This window comes from Coregonus lavaretus, assembly GCF_964263955.1.
Source record: "Coregonus lavaretus genome assembly, chromosome: 32".
NCBI classification, from domain to species: domain Eukaryota; kingdom Metazoa; phylum Chordata; class Actinopteri; order Salmoniformes; family Salmonidae; genus Coregonus; species Coregonus lavaretus.
In genome coordinates, this window is record NC_140019.1 from 24,578,921 (window position 1) to 24,603,437 (window position 24,517).

The 24,517-nt window shown below is 42.9% G+C and overlaps 1 protein-coding gene across 4 annotated transcripts in view; it reads right to left on the reverse strand.

Moving 5' to 3' along the window:
• LOC311107791 (inositol polyphosphate 5-phosphatase OCRL-like) overlaps positions 1 to 24,517 on the reverse strand; it is a 36,645-nt gene that overhangs the window by 6,036 nt on the left and 6,092 nt on the right. For 3 of the 4 annotated variants that reach the window (XM_084150339.1, XM_084150338.1, XM_084150336.1), the window contains 17 exons: positions 24,224 to 24,262; positions 23,489 to 23,602; positions 21,840 to 22,034; positions 21,277 to 21,544; positions 19,876 to 20,031; positions 19,328 to 19,429; positions 18,676 to 18,790; positions 18,349 to 18,465; positions 15,993 to 16,174; positions 13,894 to 14,005; positions 13,439 to 13,548; positions 12,158 to 12,293; positions 10,466 to 10,576; positions 9,802 to 9,967; positions 8,947 to 9,182; positions 7,818 to 7,841; positions 244 to 363 (listed from right to left, as the gene is read on the reverse strand). In XM_084150339.1, coding sequence (XP_084006465.1) covers positions 244 to 363; positions 7,818 to 7,841; positions 8,947 to 9,182; positions 9,802 to 9,967; positions 10,466 to 10,576; positions 12,158 to 12,293; positions 13,439 to 13,548; positions 13,894 to 14,005; positions 15,993 to 16,174; positions 18,349 to 18,465; positions 18,676 to 18,790; positions 19,328 to 19,429; positions 19,876 to 20,031; positions 21,277 to 21,544; positions 21,840 to 22,034; positions 23,489 to 23,602; positions 24,224 to 24,262 — 2,303 coding nt within the window. The remainder of the gene's footprint in view (positions 1 to 243; positions 364 to 7,817; positions 7,842 to 8,946; positions 9,183 to 9,801; positions 9,968 to 10,465; positions 10,577 to 12,157; positions 12,294 to 13,438; positions 13,549 to 13,893; positions 14,006 to 15,992; positions 16,175 to 18,348; positions 18,466 to 18,675; positions 18,791 to 19,327; positions 19,430 to 19,875; positions 20,032 to 21,276; positions 21,545 to 21,839; positions 22,035 to 23,488; positions 23,603 to 24,223; positions 24,263 to 24,517) is intronic. The other variant, XM_084150337.1, reaches the window with a different exon arrangement.

Here is a 24,517-nt window from a genome sequence, read left to right on the forward strand (position 1 = left end):
AACTGAATTTTGCGCTGTTTTGCTCTGTCCAACAGAAGTAACAATAGTGAAATGGAGTGATAATCCGTTTGGATTCCAGGTTAACCAAGGTTACCCCTCGAAGAAATACCTCATTCTGAAAATCATTCAAATTTATTGCAACAGCATTTGAGAATCTTCATAATTGAGATTAAAAGCATACTCTAATGCCGTACAACCTAGAAATAATAGTGCTTTGAACATTTCCCCTAACTATCCTCTCACCTGCTGGCAGGACTGGGTAAAGAGGTGGTTCACCAGCAGCCACACCTCCTTGGGGATCTTTAAGGGCTTGTCCTCCGTGCCAGCACTGTCCACCATCAGGAAGCTCACCCTGGACTTCTCCTGAAGTAACACACACAACCACAACATGTTAGAAACATAGATACTATACTGAGAGAACCACCACAACATGTTAGAAACATAGATACTATACTGAGAGAACCACCACAACATGTTAGAAACATAAATACTATACTGAGAGAACCACCACAACATGTTAGAAACATAGATACTATACTGAGAGAACCACCACAACATGTTAGACACATAGATACTATACTGAGAGAACCACCACAACATGTTAGAAACATAGATACTATACTGAGAGAACCACCACAACATGTTAGAAACATAGATACTATACTGAGAGAACCACCACCACATGTTAGAAACATAGACACTATACTGAGAGAACCACCACATGTTAGAAACATAGATACTATACTGAGAGAACCACCACAACATGTTAGAAACATAGATACTATACTGAGAGAACCACCACAACATGTTAGAAACATAGATACTATACTGAGAGAACCACCACAACATGTTAGGAACATAGATACTATACTGAGAGAACCACCACAACATGTTAGAAACATAGATACTATACTGAGAGAACCACCACATGTTAGAAACATAGATACTATACTGAGAGAACCACCACAACATGTTAGAAACATAGACACTATACTGAGAGAACCACCACAACAAGTTAGAATCATAGATACTATACTGAGAGAACCACCACAACATGTTAGAAACATAGATACTATACTGAGAGAACCACCACAACATGTTAGAAACATATATACTATACTGAGAGAACCACCACAACATGTTAGAAACATAGACACTATACTGAGAGAACAACCACAACATGTTAGAAACATAGATACTATACTGAGAGAACCACCACAACATGTTAGAAACATATACACTATACTGAGAGAACAACCACAACATGTTAGAAACATAGATACTATACTGAGAGAACCACCACAACATGTTAGAAACATAGACACTATACTGAGAGAACCACCACAACATGTTAGAAACATAGATACTATACTGAGAGAACCACCACATGTTAGAAACATAAATACTATACTGAGAGAACCACCACCACATGTTAGAAACATAGATACTATACTGAGAGAACCACCACAACATGTTAGAAACATAGATACTATACTGAGAGAACCACCGCATGTTAGAAACATAGATATTATACTGAGAGAACAACCACAACATGTTAGAAACATAGATACTATACTGAGAGAACCACCACAACATGTTAGAATCATAGATACTATACTGAGAGAACCACCACAACATGTTAGAAACATAGACACTATACTGAGAGAACAACCACAACATGTTAGAAACATAGATACTATACTGAGAGAACCACCACAACATGTTAGAAACATAGACACTATACTGAGAGAACAACCACAACATGTTAGAAACATAGATACTATACTGAGAGAACCACCACAACATGTTAGAAACATAGACACTATACTGAGAGAACCACCACAACATGTTAGAAACATAGACACTATACTGAGAGAACCACCACGACATGTTAGAAACATAGATACTATACTGAGAGAACCACCACATGTTAGAAACATAGATACTATACTGAGAGAACCACCACAACATGTTAGAAACATATATACTATACTGAGAGAACCACCACCACATGTTAGAAACATAGATACTATACTGAGAGAACCACCACAACATGTTAGAAACATAGATACTATACTGAGAGAACCACCGCATGTTAGAAACATAGATACTATACTGAGAGAACAACCACAACATGTTAGAAACATAGATACTATACTGAGAGAACCACCACAACATGTTAGAAACATAGACACTATACTGAGAGAACCACCACAACATGTTAGAAACATAGATACTATACTGAGAGAACCACCACAACATGTTAGAAACATAGATACTATACTGAGAGAACCACCACAACATGTTAGAAACATAGATACTATACTGAGAGAACCACCACATGTTAGAAACATAGATACTATACTGAGAGAACCACCACAACATGTTAGAAACATAGATACTATACTGAGTGAACCACCACAACATGTTAGAAACATAAACTCAGCAAAAAAAGAAACGTCCTCTCACTGTCAACTGCGTTTATTTTCAGCAAACTTAACATTTGTAAATATTTGTATGAACATAACAAGATTCAACAACTGAGACATAAACTGAACAAGTTCCACAGACATGTGACTAACAGAAATTGAATAATGTGTCCCTGAACAAAGGGGGGGGGTCAAAATCAAAAGTAACAGTCAGTATCTGGTGTGGCCACCAGCTGCATTAAGTACTGCAGTGCATCTCCTCCTCATGGACTGCACCGGATTTGCCAGTTCTTGCTGTGAGATGTTACCCCACTCTTCCACCAAGGCACCTGCAAGTTCCCGGACATTTCTGGGGGGAATGTCCCTAGCCCTCACCCTCCAATCCAACAGGTCCCAGACGTGCTCAATGGGATTGAGATCCGGGTTCTTCACTGGCCATGGCAGAACACTGACATTCCTGTCTTGCTGGAAATCACGCACAGAACGAGCAGTATGGCTGGTGGCATTGTCATGCTGGAGGGTCATGTCAGGATGAGCCTGCAGGAAGGGTACCACATGAGGGAGGAGGATGTCTTCCCTGTAACGCACAGTGTTGAGATTGCCTGCAATGACAACAAGCTCAGTCCGATGATGCTGTGACACACTGCCCCAGACCATGACGGACCCTCCACCTCCAAATCGATCCCACTCCAGAGTACAGGCCTCGGTGTAACGCTCATTCCTTCGACGATAAACGCGAATCCGACCATCATCCCTGGTGAGACAAAACCTCGACTCGTCAGTGAAGAGCACTTTTTGCCAGTCCTGTCTGGTCCAGCGACGGTGGGTTTGTGCCCATAGGCGACGTTGTTGCCGGTGATGTCTGGTGAGGACCTGCCTTACAACAGGCCTACAGCCCTCAGTCCAGCCTCTCTCAGCCTATTGCGGACAGTCTGAGCACTGATGGAGGGATTGTGCTTTCCTGGTGTAACTCGGGCAGTTGTTGTTGCCATCCTGTACCTGTCCCGCAGGTGTGATGTTCGGATGTACCGATCCTGTGCAGGTGTTGTTACACGTGGTCTGCCACTGCGAGGACGATCAGCTGTCTGTCCTGTCTCCCTGTAGCGCTGTCTTAGTCGTCTCACAGTACGGACATTGCAATTTATTGCCCTGGCCACTTCTGCAGTCCTCATGCCTCCTTGCAGCATGCCTAAGGCACGTTCACGCAGATGAGCAGGGACCCTGGGCATCTTTCTTTTGGTGTTTTTCAGAGTCAGTAGAAAGGCCTCTTTAGTGTCCTAAGTTTTCATAACTGTGACCTTAATTGCCTACCGTCTATAAGCTGTTAGTGTATTAACGACCGTTCCACAGGTGCATGTTCATTAATTGTTAATGGTTAATTGAACAAGCATGGAAAACAGTGTTTACACCCTTTACAATTAAGATCTGTGAAGTATTTGGATTTTACGAATTATCTTTGAAAGACAGGGTCCTGAAAAATCAAAAATTCATAAATTTATGAACTGCTTAATTACTAAGGAGGATTTGATTAATCTTGTGCCATTACATTCAAGACAATTTAAAGGTATCGCATTGACCACAACGTTGATTCCATTCCTAAGATTATTGCATAATATGGCTCATTGCGTGTTTCATTTTAGGTATAGGGAACATATTAGACCGGATTATCTCGAGGGTTGGATGTCGGGTCGTCTTGGAGGAGAGCCATTCTACTGGGAGCGGATCACATTGTTTTGTGTCTAGCTGCAAATGGATACCTGAGAACTAGGGAGAGTGGGGCCAAAAATAACCTCTGGCAGTGGGGGTCACACACACGGACACACAATCGCACACACACACACACACACACTCACAGGACTGGAGTGGGTCACAGTGATAGCCTGCAGAGCCAATTACAATATCAAGAGCTAGGCCTAAGTCATTGCAAGAGCTAGAGAGCCTCTCAAAGTGCTACTGTTGTTCCTTAAGGGTATTGGAGTGCAGATGTAGGTTTTAACTCCAACCCTGTTCCTGGAGACCTACCCTCCTGTAGGTTAATTCCTACCCTGTTCCTGGAGAGCCACCCTCCTGTAGGTTAACTCCTACCCTGTTCCTGGAGAGCTACCTTCCTGTAGGTTAATTCCTACCCTGTTCCTGGAGAGCCACCCTCCTGTAGGTTAACTCCTACCCTGTTCCTAGAGAGCTACCCTCCTGTAGGTTAACTCCTACCCTGTTCCTGGAGAGCTACCCTCCTGTAGGTTAACTCCTACCCTGTTCCTGGAGAGCTACCCTCCTGTAGGTTAACTCCTACCCTGTTCCTGGAGAGCTACCCTCCTGTAGGTTAACTCCTACCCTGTTCCTGGAGAGCTACCCTCCTGTAGATTATCTCCTACCCTGTTTCTGGAGAGCTACCCTCCTGTAGGTTAACTCCTACCCTGTTCCTGGAGAGCTACCCTCCTGTAGGTTAACTCCAACCCTGTTCCTGGAGAGCTACCCTCCTGTAGGTTAACTCCAACCATGTTCCTGGAGAGCTACCCTCCTGTAGGTTAACTCCAACCATGTTCCTGGAGAGCTACCCTCCTGTAGGTTAACTCCAACCCTGTTCCTGGAGAGCCACCCTCCTGTAGGTTAACTCGTACCCTGTTCCTGGAGAGCCACCCATGAATTGTCTCTTTCCAATCAAGGTGCATGAGTTGAGGAGAATGAGATTCAGGAACACTTGGAGGATAATGGAATTAAACAAAAAACCTTATTTATTGCTAAAAGTAGAACGAACAAGTTGGGGCTTCTGGCCTTCATAAGGGTTTTGAAATACAGAAAATATAATATGCACTCAAGCACATTTAATTACACTCTTATGGGGCTATCAGATTGAGGACTAGTACAGCTGGTACTACTGTAACATGTAGAGACAGGACACCACTGGGTCTAGAGACCTGTACTACAACTAGTACTACTGTAACATGTAGAGACAGGACACCACTGGGTCTATAGACCTGTACTACAACTAGTACTGCTGTAACAAGGACAGACAGGACACCACTGGGTCTATAGACCTGTACTACAACTAGTACTACTGTAACATGGAGAGACAGGACACCACTGGGTCTATAGACCTGTACTACAACTAGTACTACTGTAACATGGAGAGACAGGACACCACTGGGTCTATAGACCTGTACTACAACTAGTACTACTGTAACATGTAGAGACAAGACACCACTGGGTCTATAGACCTGTACTACAACTAGTACTACTGTAACATGGAGAGACAGGACACCACTGGGTCTATAGACCTGTACTACAACTAGTACTACTGTAACATGTAGAGACAAGACACCACTGGGTCTATAGACCTGTACTACAACTAGTACTACTGTAACATGTAGAGACAGGACACCACTGGGTCTATATACCTGTACTACAACTGGTACTACTGTAACATGGAGAGACAGGACACCACTGGGTCTATAGACCTGTACTACAACTAGTACTACTGTAACATGGAGAGACAGGACACCACTGGGTCTAGAGACCTGCAGTGACTGAAGACCTTAGTTTATTATTGGATCCCAAAACAGCATGCAAAAATTGACCATGGTTTTGTCTGAACCAATATGCTTCCCTAATTCAGAACACGAGGTACTGTATATTTGGTAAATTCAAGGTGTTTTTATGTCAAATCTGAAAAGCAACATTACTTGACTAGAACCTGGGTTGCCTACAGTGGGGAAAAAAGTATTTAGTCAGCCACCAATTGTGCAAGTTCTCCCACTTAAAAAGATGAGAGAGGCCTGTAATTTTCATCATAAGTACACGTCAACTATGACAGACAAAATGAGAAAAAAAATCCAGAAAATCACATTGTAGGATTTTTAATGAATTTATTTGCAAATTATGGTGGAAAATAAGTATTTGGTCAATAACAAAAGTTTCTCAATACTTTGTTATATACCCTTTGTTGGCAATGACACAGGTCAACTGTTTTCTGTAAGTCTTCACAAGGTTTTCACACACTGTTGCTGGTATTTTGGCCCATTCCTCCATGCAGATCTCCTCTAGAGCAGTGATGTTTTGGGGCTGTCGCTGGGCAACACGGACTTTCAACTCCCTCCAAAGATTTTCTATGGGGTTGAGATCTGGAGACTGGCTAGGCCACTCCAGGACCTTGAAATTCTTCTTACGAAGCCACTCCTTCGTTGCCCGGGCGGTGTGTTTGGGATCATTGTCATGCTGAAAGACCCAGCCACGTTTCATCTTCAATGCCCTTGCTGATGGAAGGCCCCATTCATTCCTTCCTTTACACGGATCAGTCGTCCTGGTCCCTTTGCAGAAAAACAGCCCCAAAGCATGATGTTTCCACCCCCATGCATCACAGTAGGTATGGTGTTCTTTGGATGCAACTCAGCATTCTTTGTCCTCCAAACACGACGAGTTGAGTTTTTACCAAAAAGTTATATTTTGGTTTCATCTGACCATATGACATTCTCCCAATCCTCTTCTGGATCATCCAAATGCACTCTAGCAAACTTCAGACGGGCCTGGACATGTACTGGCTTAAGCAGGGGGACACGTCTGGCACTGCAGGATTTGAGTCCCTGGCGGCGTAGTGCGTTACTGATGGTAGGCTTTGTTACTTTGGTCCCAGCTCTCTGCAGGTCATTCACTAGGTCCCCCTGTGTGGTTCTGGGATTTTTGCTCATCGTTCTTGTGATCATTTTGACCCCACGGGGTGAGATCTTGCGTGGAGCCCCAGATCGAGGGAGATTATCAGTGGTCTTATATGTCTTCCATTTCCTAATAATTGCTCCCACAGTTGATTTCTTCAAACCAAGCTGCTTACCTATTGCAGATTCAGTCTTCCCAGCCTGGTGCAGGTCTACAATTTTGTTTCTGGTGTCCTTTGACAGCTCTTTGGTCTTGGCCATAGTGGAGTTTGGAGTCTGACTGTTTGAGGTTGTGGACAGGTGTCTTTTATACTGATAACAAGTTCAAACAGGTGCCATTAATACAGGTAACGAGTGGAGGACAGAGGAGCCTCTTAAAGAAGAAGTTACAGGTCTGTGAGAGCCAGAAATCTTGCTTGTTTGTAGGTGACCAAATACTTATTTTCCACCATAATTTGCAAATAAATTCATAAAAAATTCTACAATGTGATTTTCTGGCAAGAAATTTTTGTCTGTCATAGTTGACGTGTACCTATGATGAAAATTACAGGCCTCTCTCATCTTTTTAAGTGGGAGAACTTGCACAATTGGTGGCTGACTAAATACTTTTTTTTCCCCACTGTATATCGCTGACCAACAGCGGGGCATCAGACTAGCCTTACAGTGGACAGTGGAGAGTGGGACACCATAGAATGATTCTAACCATTCTATTTGTATGGTGGACACACCATGTAGAATTTACCTTTTCCATGTAGCTGTCCTCTCCCTTCGCCCCCAGCAGCCCCCAGCACAGCAGTGAAGAGTTGGAAAGGAATGATGAAGGCAATGAGAGGCAATGAGAGAGGAGAAAGAAAGAAGAGAGAACAGAGGAGATACTGTAGACAGGAGATAATGCATAACCACCAAGAAGTCAGGAAGTAAGATAATGATATGCTGTGTTAAAGGTGCAATCTGTAGGTCATTTCTGGGGGTTTTTAAAGTATTGTCCCGTGCTGGCAGGATTGGGAGAGAGGGTCTTTTTGCGAGTGTACTGCACACTGATTGACTTAATGAGTTGTCTTTTTATGTTTCAGTATTGATTTCTTGAGCATTTCAGGGGGTCAAAAGGTTACAGATTGCACCTTTAAATTGAATAATTCCACCCAAACCTACCCGTGCAGAGTCAAACAGAATGACTTTAGAATAGTGACAGTGGAAGCAAGAGATCATTTGCAATGGATCATATCAACATAGCATACTAATCTAACTAAGGCCAAGGTGGATATAGATAGACAATCTAAAATAACAATATGGAGAAATGCATGGACAGCCTTTTTGTACTGTAAAGTAGAGTATATGACTAGCCTAGACTTAGTCAATGCTCCCAATGTTTCAGGAAAACCCTTCTGACATTTCTACACACCATGTGCCACTTCCTTATCCCCTTGGGGATTCTAAACACAGCCACAGGTTGAGAAATTCTCTCTGCACCAATGGACAAAGATCTAGACCAAATCTATGTGCTCTTCAACACCAGTCTTTGAGGCCTACTGCAGTGTCAGCTGCTTTTCATTTCTTACCCATTTAGAGGGTTTAGGGTTAGGGAAACCAAGTTTAGCGGACTCTCAAGCCAAAAGTGTCATTGAGAAAAACAACTATCTGCCATTGCGGCCTTCAATGACTGAAGAAGTATATAAAAAATTTACCTTGCATTGACTGTTCAACTAATCCTGCAATGAACACTATATTTATTGACTGTTCAAATAATCCTGCAATGAAGACTATTTAAATGGCTCTTCAATACGGTACAATACATACATCACTCCTATCCTACTTTGAACGTATCCCTCCCTGGCTCCTACAGTAACTTCACGTTAGCTAGTCCCACTCACCAGGTCAATGAGCTTGGTGATGGGGATCTCCCGGATGGGCTTCTTCATGTGGCACAGGGTCTCCAGCGAGGTACCGAAGCAACTGGGCAGGTAGTTGCCTGAGATGGTGATGAAGTAGTCCTTGCCTCGGTCCAGGTGCAGCACCAGGATGTCCTCGATGGCGTCCTCTCCTGAGTTGAGCAGCGTCACTGAGTCCTTGCTCACGTACACATCCAGGAAGATCTCTAAAGTTTCATCTGGTGGGGAGAGACCAAGAGGGGAAATGTTCATTACGGTTTGCCAACTATTTGAAATGGAAAGTGGACATGAGCGTTTCTTATAGAACAAATCCAGGTAGGATAAATCCTTGTTTCAGTCTGTTTTCTTTGGTTTTGTTGCCTCAAGAACACAGCCCTGGTGGTATGATAAGGGAACAGTACATACATAGCTACAATGGGTTACAACAGAGTAGAGATGCTATACAAATGCATTCTTCAGTCCAGTTGTGAAACAACCCCTAGCCCCTATGCACCTTATGTAAATCTTAAAGGAATGTATTTGATAGGTAGGACTGTAAGCAATATGGTAGCAGCTCCATGCCCTCTGAAAGGCTTGGTAGGACTTTCAGCATATTACTGTATACCTATAAAAAACATTCTGATTCTCTACAAGTGTTTAAGGAGTAGGGGTTAGCGGTTGTTTCAGGACCGGACCTTCCTTCTCCGTCCTCCAGGAGATTATTCAACTGATTGAACAGTGAATCTTTGGATCCTCAGATCAGTGAAATCCCACGAAGGAAGGAGCGAAGGATACATTGTGAAAGTATCCCACCACGCAGGGCCCGTGACTGCCTGGCTGAAAGCGAAGGGGACTTACTGGGCTCTAGGAAGCCTTCGCTGGGCTCAGCGCGGAGCCAGTTCTTGCAGTACTGTGAGTCGTTGAGCTTGGGGATAAAGGCAAAGTGACAGGGGACCTGCCCGTCGTTGGAGATCACAAAACTCTCCCGCTGCAGTTGGCGGAACTTGACGTCCTTAAAGGTGAACTACAGGAGGAGAGGGAGAGAAAGAGAGGAGGGGAGAGAAAGAGAGGAGGGGAGAGAAAGAGAGGAGGAGAGAGAAAGAAAGGAGGGGAGAGAAAGAGAGGAGGGGAGAGAAAGAGAGGAGGGGAGAGAAAGATAGAGGTTGAGGAGGACAGACTCACAGACATAGTTACAGTAAGCCAGAGTTCAATAATGATTGTTTGATCTATGCAGTAGATTGTTTGAAATGCAAATAGATTACCATACCATTCGACACCTGCACAGTAACTCAAGCATCTTGGAAGATTTTCTTCGGCTGACATTTTTCGTCCGAATTTTAAAATCACAAGTCCCTGACTCAATAGTTGCTGTGTTGGTATCAAAATGACTATGTACCTTACTTAATGACAATCACTGACAAAACTGACTTATTGATCTGACACAAAATATCAGTGGGGAGGAAATTCTGGACAGGAAATCAATAAGATAAGAAACATGGCTCTGTGTGTTCTGTCTACTCACCTCTCTGTGGGTCAGTGACAGAGACGGGAGACATTCGTTCTCCATCCTGTCCATCATGCGCACGATCTCCTCAAACACTTTCTTGTGGCGAGCTTCGTTCACCACCTTCACCTGTTAAACACACATTTTGAATTTCTCGATCCAACACCGATTCATTCAATATAACATAATCAAGCACGCTATTCGAGAAAAAATTACTTTTATTTTATGATCCTCAATGAGCTGTATAGTATGTTAAAGGTACAGTGCATTCGGAAAGTATTCAGACCCCTTGACTTTTTCCACATTTTGTTACATTGCAGCCTTATTCTAAAATTTATTAAATAAATGTTTTCCTCATCAATCTACACACAATACCCCATAATGACAAAGCGAAAACAGGTTTTTAGAAAATTTTGCAAATGAATACAAAATAAAAAACTGAAATACCTTATTTGCATAAGTATTCAGACCCTTTGCTATGAGACTCGAAATTGAGCTCAGGTGCATCCTGTTTACATTGATCATCCTTGAGATGTTTCTACGACTTAATTGGAGTCCACCTGTGTTAAATTCAATTGATTGGACATGATTTGGAAAGGCACACACCTGTCTATATAAGGTCCCACAGTTGACAGTGCATGTCAGAGCAAAAACCAAGCCTTGAGGTTGAAGGAATTGTCCGTAGAGCTCCGAGACAGGATTGTGTCGAAGCACAGATCTGGGGAAGGGTATCAAAAAATGTCTGCAGCATTGAAGGTCCCCAAGAACACAGTGGCCTCCATCACTCTTAAATGGAAGAAGTTTGGAACCACCAAGACTCTTCCTAGAGCTGGCCGCCCGGCCAAACTGAGCAATCGAGGGAGAAGGGCCTTGGTCAGGGAGATGACCAAGAACCCGATGGTCACTCTGACAGAGCTCCAGAGTTCCTCTGTGAAGATGGGAGAACCTTCCAGAAGGACAACCATATCTGCAGCACTCCACCAATCAGGCCCTTATGGTAGAGTGGCCAGACGGAAGCCACTCCTCAGTGAAAGGCACATGACAGCCTGCTTGGAGTTTGCCAAAAGGCACCTAAAGGACTCTCAGACCATGAGAAACAACATTCTCTGGTCTGATGAAACCAAGATTGAAATCTTTGGCCTGAATGCCAAGCGTCACGTCTGGAGGAAACCTGGCACCATACCTATGGTGAAGCATGGTGGTAACATCATGCTATGGGGATGTTTTTCAGCGGCAGGGACTGGGAGACTAGTCAGTATCGAGGGAAAGATGAATGGAGCAAAGTACTGGTGTGCCAAACTTGTAGCGTCATACCCAAGAAGACTAAAGGCTGTAATCGCTGCCAAAGGTGCTTCAACAAAGTACTGAGTAAAGGGTCTGAATACTTATGTAAATGAGATATTTCCGTTTTTTATTTTTCCAACATTTGCAAAAATGTCTAAAAACCTGTTTTTGCTTTGTCATTATGGGGTATTGTGTGTAGATTGATGAGGGGAAAAAACAATTTAATCAATTTTAGTATAAATGTGGAAAAAGTCAAGGGGTCTGAATACTTTCCGAATGCACTGTATGTGTATTTTACTTAATGGACTCCTTAGACTTATTTGTGAATTGTGAATGTCAGGTCTCCCTTGACTGTCTCGACCTCAATCAGTCAGATGACTTCCAAATGCTGACAGGCAGTGTAGTGAGTGTTAACATGATCCTTACCCCGACACTGAAGAGGGAGCTGACAGGCTTGTGGTCGCTGGTCTTCAGTTCCATGTGGCTCCTGTAGTAGAGCTGCTTCACGTTACTGCCCCTCCACAGGATCCGGTCGCACCACGCCGGGACACGACACTTACCACTGCAGGAGAACCCCAGAGAAAGAGACAGGGGTTGGAGACACGGGGTCAGCTGTTCATTCGGCACCAAATGAAAGATAGCAGATTGAAACTGTGATGGACAATGTGGACTAGTCCAATAAGGCAGTGGTTCCCAAACTGTGGGGCGCGCCTCCCCCTAGGGGTCGGCCCTAGGGGGGGGCGCGCCCCACAGTTTTCACAAGGTACAATTTCGAAATTGGGTAGTGCATCATCAGTTCCTCTTGTCATGTTTGTCATTGCATACCTTAGAGCTATTTATAACTTGTCAGAAATGTCCAGATCAACTAGCCCATGTCAGCTAACGTTTTTTTTATTTACGTTTGTTAGCCCATAGATATTGTTGTAATTCTTTAGTCACTCAAATATCACATGAATACACATTAGACATGGCAACATGTATAACATTACAAGAAAATTTGCTTTAAAACTGCAAAGTCTTCTTTGCACCATGACAAAATGTGTAGAATTGCAGGACATATGCTTTAAACCTGCAAAATTCTCTCCACCAATAAGAGTGGTTGAACAGTTTGTGTCATGAACAGTACTTGTGCCAATAGAAATAGACGTGGTGCACACGCGTAAAAGGGGGGTGCAGGATGTTCTCCAATGCTGGAAGGGGGGCCTGAGTGAAAAGGTTTGGGAACCCCTGCAATAAGGAACAGTCATTTTAGTTTCCGTTACATATGTTCAGTTGCATGCCACACAACCCATTGTTTCCCTGAATACCCTAGATTTCCAGGTAAGTCACATAAGCCCCCAAAGCAACAACCTGGGTCTTTTCAAGTTATTTAGGCAGGGGGGAACAAAGCTGGTTAGGGGTCCTGCCCCACATATTCAATATTACCTCAACATTACCTCAAAAAGTCTAGATTTGTGTAAGGACTCATTTTATTACTGGGACAGAATGGTTGAAAATGTGACTTTTCAGGTTTGATCTTACTAGGTATTTTAACATGAATAATCAAGGTGCTATGGCATATGAGGATTAGCCTACACAGGGTATTTTCTTTGCACTCTCTTGGGTGAAGGGTGTGGGGTAATAGCTTACACATACAATTCCAAACTCTCTGGGTGTTATATAAGTATGTGATTGGTGAGAAAGGAATCAGGATCAGTGATATTTTACCTAGAGTCCCAACGGTCCGTCTTGGCGTCGTACTTATATGTGGGCATGAAATTGATCTCTCCCTCCATGAAGTCTGTGAAGGATCGCATGTTCTGTCTCTGGATATTCAGCTTCACACAGAGGCAGGAGGGGAAATATATCAACAACACATGTTATTCAGAGACAGACAGAGGAACTCCTGTATTTAGAACTGTTAAAACAACCAGAGAAAATAAGAAATTAGGTGGTAAGTTATTGCAGGATACAGAAGTCCTAACTCCACTGTCCAAATCCAGCTTTGTTTTATTCAATGTCATTATTTTTGTTGTTGTTGATGTCACTGATTTGTGACAGTGAAGAACTTTAAATGACAACATGACTTCAACCAGTATGTGTTTCTATAAAAGAAAGTGTAAAAACCATTGATAACGGACTAGATAACAGATGTGCGTGTGTGCATGTGTGTGTATTCTGACCTGGTCATACTCCTGCAGTTTCCTCAGTTGGTTGTGGGAGATGAGCTGTTTGACCTCAGCTGCATCGTACACAAACAACCGGTAGTTCAGATCTCCTACCCAGATCACTACACTGGACCACAGAATGGATGAAGAGTTAGAGTTGAAGTCTGAAGTTTACATACACCTTAGCCAAATACATTTAAACTCAGTTTTTCACAATTCCTGACATTTAATCCAAGTAAAAATTCCCTGTTTTAGGTCAGTTAGGATCACCACTTTATTTTAAGAATGTGAAATGTCAGAATAATAGTACAGAGAATTATTTATTTCAGCTTTCAGAAGATTACATACACTCAATTCGTTTTTGGTAGCATTGCCTTTAAATTGTTTAACTGGTCAAACGTTTCGGGTAGTCTTCCACAAGCTTCCCACAATAAGTTGGGTGAATTTTGGCCCATTCCTCCTGACAGAGCTGGTGTAACTGAGTCAGGTTTGTAGGCCTCCTTGCTCGTACACGCTTTTTCAGTTCTGCCCACACATTTTCTATAGGATTGAAGTCAGGGCTTTGTGATGGCCACTCCAATACCTTGACTTTGTTGTCCTTAAGCCATTTTGCCACAACTTTGGAAGTATGCTTGGGGACATTGTCCATTTGGAAGACCCATTTGCGACCAAGCTTTAACTTCCTGACTGATGTCTTGAGATGTTGCTTCAATATATCCACATAATTTTCCTTCCTCATGATGCCATCTATTTTGTGAAGTGCACCAGTCCCTCCTGCAGCATAGCACCCCCACAGCATGATGCTGCCACCCCCGTGCTTCACGGTTGGGATGGTGTTCTTCGGCTTGCAAGCGTCCCCTTTTTCCTCCAAACATAACGATGGTCATTATGGCCAAAGTTATATTTTTGTTTAATCAGACCAGAGGACATTTCTCCAAAAAGTACGATCTTTGTCCCCATGTGCAGTTGCATATCGTAGTCTGGCTTTTTTATGGCGGTTTTGGAGCAGTGGCTTCTTCCTTGCTGAGCGGCCTTTCAGGTTAAGTCGATATAAGACTCATTTTACTGTGGATATAGATACTTTTGTACCCGTTTCCTCCAGCATCTTCACAAGGTCCTTTGATGTTGTTCTGGGATTGATTTGCACTTTTCGCACCAAAGTACGTTCATCTCTAGGAGACAGAACGCATCTCCTTCCTGACCAGTATGACGGCTGCGTGGTCCCATGGTGTTTATACTTGCATACTATTGTTTGTACAGATGAACGTGGTACCTTCAGGCGTTTGGAAATTGCTCCCAAGGATGAACCAGACTTGTGGAGTCCTACAATTCTTTTTCTGAGGTCTTGGTTGATTTATTTTGATTTTCCCATGATGTCAAGCATAGAGGCACTGAGTTTGAACGTAGGCCTTGAAATACATCCACAGGTATACCTCCAATTGACTCAAATGATGTCAATTAGCCTATCAGAAGCTTCTAAAGCCATGACATCATTTTATGGAATTTTCCAAGCTGTTTAAAAGGCACAGTCAACTTAGTGTATGTAAACTTCTGACCCACTGGAATTGTGATACAGTGAATTATAAGTGAAATAATCTGTCTGTAAACAATTGTTGGAAAAATTACTTGTGTCATGCACAAAGTAGATGTCCTAACCGACTTGCCAAAACTATAGTTTGTTAACAAGAAATGTGTGGAGTGCTTGAAAAACTAGTTTTAATGACTCCAACCTAAGTGTATGTAAACTTCCGACTTCAACTGTATGTATTGTAACACAACAGCATGTAAACAGTCTTACAGTAATACCATACGTTTACACATAACACTGTATGAAAAAACAAAGTGACATGGTTACACTATTTTACAGTCCACTATTTACTTTTCAATTATTTGTTGAAGTGCCTAACTATTACCTGATAATTTCTCTCTCTGGGATTCAATTACATTAGCAGCAAAGAATGAAATGTATAATAATAATGACTACTGTAAGCCCCTTGATCCTGAAATACATAGTATTATTGATAATACATTCCTAATGCACTTAGTGGTATGCTAGTGTGGACATTGGAACAAGGCCTATGACTCTACAGTATGGGTCTTGGAGAGGGACTGACTCGTGTTTGACGATGTTGAGGGGAGGGTGATCTAGCAGGTGGAAGCTCATGCGGGCACAGATGTCTTTGTAGTCCTGGTTCCTCCTCTCAAAGTCCTCCACGTGGGCCGCCAGGTGGGAGTTGACAAAGCAAAAGCTGGTGTTGTGGAACACAAAGCGCACCGCCACACCTCCCTTGTTACCCTAGAATGAGAAAATAAAACATTGTATGTTGACTGACTGACTGATTGCTTTGTTTGTTTAGTAAAGTGTCTTGCAACAGCTGCTCAGCCCATATAGGTTTAAAGGACACTTGTTATATGAATGTAAATGTAAAAACTAGACATTTTACAGTATGTGACAATACTTTGCAGTACAGTGGGGAAAAAAAGTATTTAGTCAGCCACCAATTGTGCAAGTTCTCCCACTTAAAAAGATGAGAGAGGTCTGTAATTTTCATCATAGGTACACGTCAACTATGACAGACAAAACGAGAAAAGAAAATCCAGAAAATCACATTGTAGGATTTTTTATGAATTTATTTGCAAATGATGGTGGAAAATAAGTATTTGGTCAATAACAAAAGTTTCTCAATACTTTGTTATATACTCTTTGTTGGCAATGACACAGGTCAAACGTTTTCTGTAAGTCTTCACAAGGTTTTCACACACTGTTGCTGGTATTTTGGCCAATTCCTCCATGCAGATCTCCTCTAGAGCAGTGATGTTTTGGGGCTGTCGCTGGGCAACACGGACTTTCAACTCCCTCCAAATATTTTCTATGGGGTTGAGATCTGGAGACTGGCTAGGCCACTCCAGGACCTTGAAATGCTTCTTACGAAGCCACTCCTTCGTTGCCCGGGCGGTGTGTTTGGGATCATTGTCATGCTGAAAGACCCAGCCACGTTTCATCTTCAATGCCCTTGCTGATGGAAGGAGGTTTTCACTCAAAATCACACGATACATGGCCCCATTCATTCTTTCCTTTACACGGATCAGTCTTCATGGTCCCTTTGCAGAAAAACAGCTCCAAAGCAGCCCCATGCTTCACAGTAGGTATGGTGTTCTTTGGCTGCAACTCAGCATTCTTTGACCTCCAAACACGACGAGTTGAGTTTTTACCAAAAAGTTCCTATTTTGGTTTCATCTGACCATATGACATTCTCCCAATCCTCTTCTGGATCATCCAAATGCACTCTAGCAAACTTCAGACGGGCCTGGACTTGTACTGGCTTAAGCAGGGGGACACGTCTGGCACTGCAGGATTTGAGTCCCTGGCGGCGTAGTGTGTTACTGATGGTAGGCTTTGTTACTTTGGTCCCAGCTCTCTGCAGGTCATTCACTAGGTCCCCCCATGTGGTTCTGGGATTTTTGCTCACCGTTCTTGTGATCATTTTGACCCCACGGGGTGAGATCTTGCGTGGAGCCCCAGATCGAGGGTGATTATCAGTGGTCTTCTATGTCTTCCATTTCCTAATAATTGCTACCACAGTTGATTTTTTCAAACCAAGCTGCTTACCTATTGCAGATTCAGTCTTCCCAGCCTGGTGCAGGTCTACAATTTTGTTTCTGGTGTCCTTTGACAGCTCTTTGGTCTTGGCCATAGTGGAGTTTGGAGTGTGACTGTTTGAGGTTGTGGACAGGTGTATTTTATACTGATAACAAGTTCAAACAGGTGCCATTAATACAGGTAACGAGTGGAGGACAGAGGAGCCTCTTAAAGAAGAAGTTACAGGTCTGTGAGAGCCAGAAATCTTGCTTGTTTGTAGGTGACCAAATACTTATTTTCCACCATAATTTGCAAATAAATTCATTAAAAATCCTACAATGTGATTTTCTGGATTTTTTTTCCTCAATTTGTCTGTCATAGTTGACGTGTACCTATGATGGAAATGACAGGCCTCTCTCATCTTTTTAAGTGGGAGAACTTGCACAATTGGTGGCTGACTAAATACTTTTTTTCCCCACTGTATATTATTGTGGTATTCAAATATCCCAGCATTTACATTAAGTCTATGCTCTGTGTACCTACTGTATCTATAAATGTCATAAAGTTATAAAGTTATAACGTTATGTTATAAAGTTATAAAGTTATGTCATAAAGTTATAAAGTTATGTTATAATGTTATAAAATAATGTTATAATGTTATAAAGTTATGTTATAAAGTTATAAAATAATGTTATAATGTTATAAAGTTATAAAGTTATAAAGATATAAAGTTATGTTATAAAGTTATAAAGTTATAAAGATATAAAGTTATAAAGATATAAAGTTATAAAGCTATAAAGTTATAAAGATATAAAGTTATAAAGCTATAAAGTTAATGAGAGCGAAAGGAGAACAAACACTTCCTCTTAGTTGACTTGACTCGTTCATACCATTTTTCCCATGATGCCAGTTCCCACGTGCTCCGCCGCCACATCTTTGATGTGATTCTTGTGCACCTTGTTGACAAACACCACCAGCATCATGCCCACTAGTCGGATGATGCGCACCTGGGGGGACAGAAGCATCCATATCCAAATTCTATCAGTCTATTTGAGTATGACATAAGATGTTGATAAAAGCCCATCGGCTGCTCTCAGTGTGTGATTACTGTAATTGTTTGCAATTTTTCTAATGTAATTCCAAGAATGTAATATTGTAGTTGATTAAACCATTTGTGTTTTCCACTGAAGATGAGAAGAGTCCTCTCATTGACTCACCCTCTTGTACTTGGCTTTGGGGTGCAGACTTCTCTCCACAGCCTCCACCCACAGCTGCTCCTTAGAGGAGTCCAGATAGAAGAAGGCCTCTGTGCTCAGGTCCAGCTCCTGGAAACTACAGCACCCAGAATGCACAGGGAAGTCAGCGCGGTAGTTCTAATGTTTGGGAAAGTGCTCTTTAGAGTATGTAATGAAATCTCTAGTTTAGAACTAGCAACGTCCATCCATCATTAATGATGTGGCATTAAGAGGATCCAATTCAGAAAAGTATGTTACATTTTACATTACATTTCAGTCATTTAGCAGACGCTCTTATCCAGAGCGACTTACAGTTAGTGAGTGCATACATTTTCATACTGGCCCCCCGTGGGAATCGAACCCACAACCCTGGCGTTGCAAGCGCCATGCTCTACCAACTGAGCTACACAGGGCCCATGTTACTTCCACAACTCTGGGTTGTATTCACTAGGCACCAAACAGAAGAAAACGGACTGAAGCAGAGAGGGACTACCTGAAGTTGTCCAATAAGAAACGCTTGCCTTTGTTTTTCGTTGCAAGACATTTTGCTACGGTGTGCACTGATGAATACGACCCAGGTTCATTCCTTCATACATGCTGTGTAGAAGACATTGGACACTCAGATGTCACTGACCCCAGAGCGTAGACGTCAGGAGGTTCTGGCTCACAACACAGCCAGGGCTCTAGACTGCTGTCTGGGGACTGGCCATTCACATTCCACGTTCCAGAAAAGAATCTGAAACACACAAAACAGTCTTATATAGACATTCACATACTTACGTGGACAGAAAAATTTGTGAGGTTAGTGCTAGAGTGTAGCTTGATAACAGTTACAGCTAAGAATAGGGACTTACGGCTCAGTAAGTGAATGTTGGCCTAGAACCTTTTAGTTCAACGCAGGACCCTGCACATTTTGAAAATGGACCATGGAAAAACTAGACTACAGAAAAATGTAGAATAACTGCTGCTATAACCCACTTTCAATGGATCGCCTCAAGTTTCTGTCCAGAATCACAACTGGCTACTGCAGGGGAGCATATGTAATGGAGCTGGTTCAATGAACCACTCGTGTGATGTTACCTTACCTAGTCTTTAGCTTGTGACACACAGGAGGCCCGGGTTCGAACCCAGTCGGTCACACATAGCCCCACCCACCATCCACACAAAGCCATGGACACTCACCTGAAGTCCTTGATGTCTACGTACTCCTCCTCCTTCTTGGCCAGGCGGTGTTTGATGAGGTACTCTCTCTGGCCGGCCTGAGTGGAGAACATGGCGCTCCGCATGCTGTTGGTGGTGGGGCTGTCGCTCCATGAGGTGGGCCGGTCAACACTAAGACTGCATTATCAGGTAAGGATGAGTCATTCCCACAGTAATTCCACTACATTCTTTTCCAGGTAGGGCGTGGTGTAAAGGCTACAAATCAAGATCTAGGCCACCAAAATTATAAATAGAGGCCCTTTGACACCGATAGAGCCCCACAGTGGAGGTGTCATAATATCCATAAAACCTAGCGGTCAAACAGGGAAATGGTTCCAATCGTTTTTTTCCTGAAAAAGAAAAGGAGAGCCGCACACTCTAGGAGCTCAGATGCAATAATTTAATAACCTAATAACCAACGTTTCGACAGATATTGGAGGGTATGAAGACAGCTTGTCTGTCGAAACGTTGGTTATTAGGTTATTAAATTATTGCATCTGAGCTCCTAGAGTGTGCGGCTCTCTCCTTTTCTTTTCCAAGTGTTCTACGTTAGCCAGCACCTCGCCTAAATAGGTGTGTGTTTCTTTCGCCTCCATTCAAATCGTTTTTCCACCATTCATTTTTCCCATAGGGGATTTTAGAAACACTGTGTTTCGTGTAGGCTTACCCTGGCGTGACGTTTTGATAATCATGTAAATCTCTTGGACAAGGTGACTTTTATCAATATATTAGTCTCTATTTACTCTCAGATTCGAAAATGTTAATTAGCATCAAAGTAGACATCATGCAAAACTACAAATCCCTGCAAGCTCCTGCACGTCATCTCTAGCTGACTCCTTTGCTAACAGGTATTGTGTCAATTTAAAACTTGCACAAGACAGTTCACAGAATTGTCCATTTAAAGAAATGTTGCCAATGTATTCATTACTACATTTAGCTAACATCAGATAGTTAATCCAGAGATCCTTACCTTTGCGTCGGTTCGGCAGTCTCATCCAGATCATCATGGCATTTGTAGTTCTTTATGATAGCCACCTTAGCAGCTAATTAGCATTTCATTTTGGGGGGTAAATACAGGCGAATATAATGATAAAAGTCACCTTGTCCTAGAGAGATTTACACGGTTATCAAAACGTCATGCCAGGGTAAGCCTACATGAAACACAGCCCCTATTTTAAGTGTTTCTAAAATCCCCTATGGGAAAAATTAATGGCGGAAAAATGATTGGAACTATTTCCCTGTTTGATCGCTAGGTTTTATGGGTATTATGACTCATACTTTGGTACTCTATAGAAGCCAAATACAGATAGTTCTGTAGAAGAAAAAAAAAACATCTCCAATAGGATGAGCATACTATGGGACGGTCCTACTGGTAACACTCACTCTGTTTTGGCAGGCGTGATGAAGGCGGCATCTTTAGCCTGTACGGACGAGGCTCTGTCTTTGGAGATGGGGATGGGCGCGGGGGGGAGAGGATTGGAGGGAGTGTAGGAGCCTTTACGAGGAGGCAGAGGGGGAACTGGAGGAGCTTCCCGGGGGGGCCCGATGCCATTCTGCTGGTTCTTCTTCTCCTCCACTTTGAGGGAGTGATTGAAGTTGTCCTCGAAGCCAAAGTCTATGGCCAGAGAGAGAGCTGGGTCCCGTCTGTCAGCTGAGATAGAGGAGAGATTCATATGTGAGAAACCTTGTGACATTCACTGTATCGTTCAACTGTCATATGCAACAAGTGTCTATGATTCACTCCTGACCTCTTCACTGTAATGTGTGCTGATGTATGGTGAACTATCTGGTGCAAAATGGCTGCAGTAGCATCACCCAGCGGGGTGCTAGACATTGGTGCTGGATAAGGTTAAGTTTCCCCTATACAATGTCAAGCGCTTTGAGAATCTGGAAAAGCTCTATTTAAAATGAAATCAATTTTAACTTCATAACATTTGTATCCATACCTGTGCCAGTCTGGTTGGCTGAAGAGCTGTTGTTGAGGTTGGGAGGCGGTGGTGGTACACTGCTGGGCTTGGTGTGAGAGTTGGCAGCTTTGTGGATCCCTCTCTGAGGAGGGATGGGTGGGACTGGGGCAGAGACCTTGCGGGGAGCCGGCATGATGGGATCCATCGCTTTGATTTGCGTGCTTTTGGACTCGACTGTGGAAAAGTTGGCAGTGCTGAATCACTCAATCAAGAGACAAAGCTACTCAGAGTTACATGAGACAGCATTTCTCTACAAGTTTCAACCTGCAAATGTGTATCGCAACCTAATACGAGTGCCAAGAATGATCTCATATAGTACAGTAAGTCTGTTGGTTTTAGCACATCTAAAGAGAAATGCAATACATTGACAATAGCACTACTACACTCCCTTCAAAGGATCACACCCATTGTTTGATACACCTCCATCTTGTTTCTATTGACCTTTCACAATGCAAATACTACTAGAGATAAAATGTTAGGGAAATGAGGCAACACCCAGCACAACTGGGCTGTTAGAGAGAAAGAGGTTGTGTCGCAAATGGCACCCTATTCCCTATAAAGTGCACTACTTTTGACCAGGGCCCATAGAAAATAGGGTGCCATTTGGGACGTAGCTTCTGCCTGTGGTAATGAGGTTACACTGTCTCAATCATTAACCAGTGGGTGCCAAGGCAACAGTTGACATTGACAGTAACAGTTCAAAACTGTTTCTATCCCTGATCAAGCCAAACTGCTTGGGGACCTATATTTAAAATAGGTAGCCTATTCCTTTCAATATTCCAGGAGGGGTGTTGTAAATGAGGTCATAATCATTAAGAAATGTAATGGATTTTCTATATTTTTAGCACTTTTGGGGGGGTGAAACATTATTCTATATACAATGCATCTATAACGGAGTAGTGATGGGCCACAGTCAGGGCTCTACAGTGCGACCATTTTACTCGCATTTGCGCCTAAATATTTTGCTGTGCAACCTGGAATTTTAATTTAGGAGCACCAGTGTGCTTAGAAGAATGAAGGATTCTAGCTTTAATACCATTAACATTTTTAATTGTGCTCCTAAATGTCTTTGCGTGCGCCTACATTTTTCAACATACGCGCACACGTGCTCCTTGTAAAAAAGGTCAGCATAGAGCCCTGCCAGTCTTTTAGCTGTGGCAAATTATATGAAGACAGTGGACACCAACATTAATTTGATATGAGTAATCCCATTTAGATAAGCCACAATCCACATCAACACTGTTCCACATCAACCACAGTCAAAGATCAAATCAAAAGATACGGCTACAGGAGACTATCAACTGTGGCTCTGGTAACACAGCATCAGAGATTGGACGTACTAGTAGGTACTCCACCACTGCCACCTTGAGAGGTGCATCTGAACTTAAACATAGCTGAGGAATGTAACCGGTAGACATAGGTGAGACGTGAGAGAAGAAGGCGTAGGGGGAACTCACTAAGAGTGGAAGTAAGCCACCCTGGGGAAATAAATACATGTTGGATGAGTCAATGAATAATACATGCACTAGTGAGTAAGGACGTCAGTAAGGGTATGGTAGTGTTGAGCAGAGCGAGAGAGACAGAGAGAAGAGAGAAAGAGAGCGAGAGAGAGCGAGAGACTGGCTCACCTTGCTGCTTGGCTCTCTTCACCTGGGAGAAGAAGGACTGGCTGCGCTCATCATCCTGGAGCTCCAGAATCAGCTCCTGGGCTTTCTCCCCTCTGACCCGTACCCTAATGCAAGCTGGAGGGGCAGGGAGAAACACACATTCATTCAAACAAACATTCACCATTGACTCCCCTTATGGCCACCACAGACCATTCCATTCAATACACTATTTACTCCTAAGGGGCAATTATTGCTGGGTATAGAGTGACAGGGCAGGAGGGGCACATGACAGGATACGTAGTTACATTCACCACAACTTAGCCTATACAAATATACCATTTACTCACCACAACCATGGAGACACTACCCATGTCTACTTGCATGTCTACGAACTCCGCACAAAATGAGGAAGACAGTGCTTTGCCAACAGTGAGCTATTTCAAACGAGTGCAGGTTGCCCCGTTGCCATAGGCAACTCATGACCAACTTTTGCAACTAAATAAAGCTGCAGAGACAACCAGGCATGGAGCTCAGGGCATGGCATGCTCTAAAAATGTAACCAAATTGGATGAAGAGTTATGTTACAACCATTGTTGCCACAACACTGGTCTTGCACATAAGCTCCCATAATAAGGTGGAAACAACAACATAATCAATGATGCTGAACTGCTTATAGCAAACCTCCACTAGAAACAATTCCTATCAAGGTGGATGACCATTTAAAAAACGGAAGTATGAGGAGAAAGTCTTACTTACTTTTTAATGGCAAGTCAATGAGCAGCGCTTCTTCAGCCTCTAAAATAAAGCGGTTAAAAAGAGAAAATGAATGAGGCTCAAAGGTCTGTGGGGAGGTGTCAATATGTCATGACAACAGGATTCAATTGGCTCTTGCTACTAGCTGTTGACTTTCAAATGTCCGGCCAGCGTAAAGAAAGCACCTTGGACTTGTTCCACTACGACAAGCAATAACCTTGAGTTAATACTGCTACCATGGTTGGGAGTTAAGGAATGTCAAGTTTAAATGCCTGCAGGCTTTAGAGGGGCTCTGTA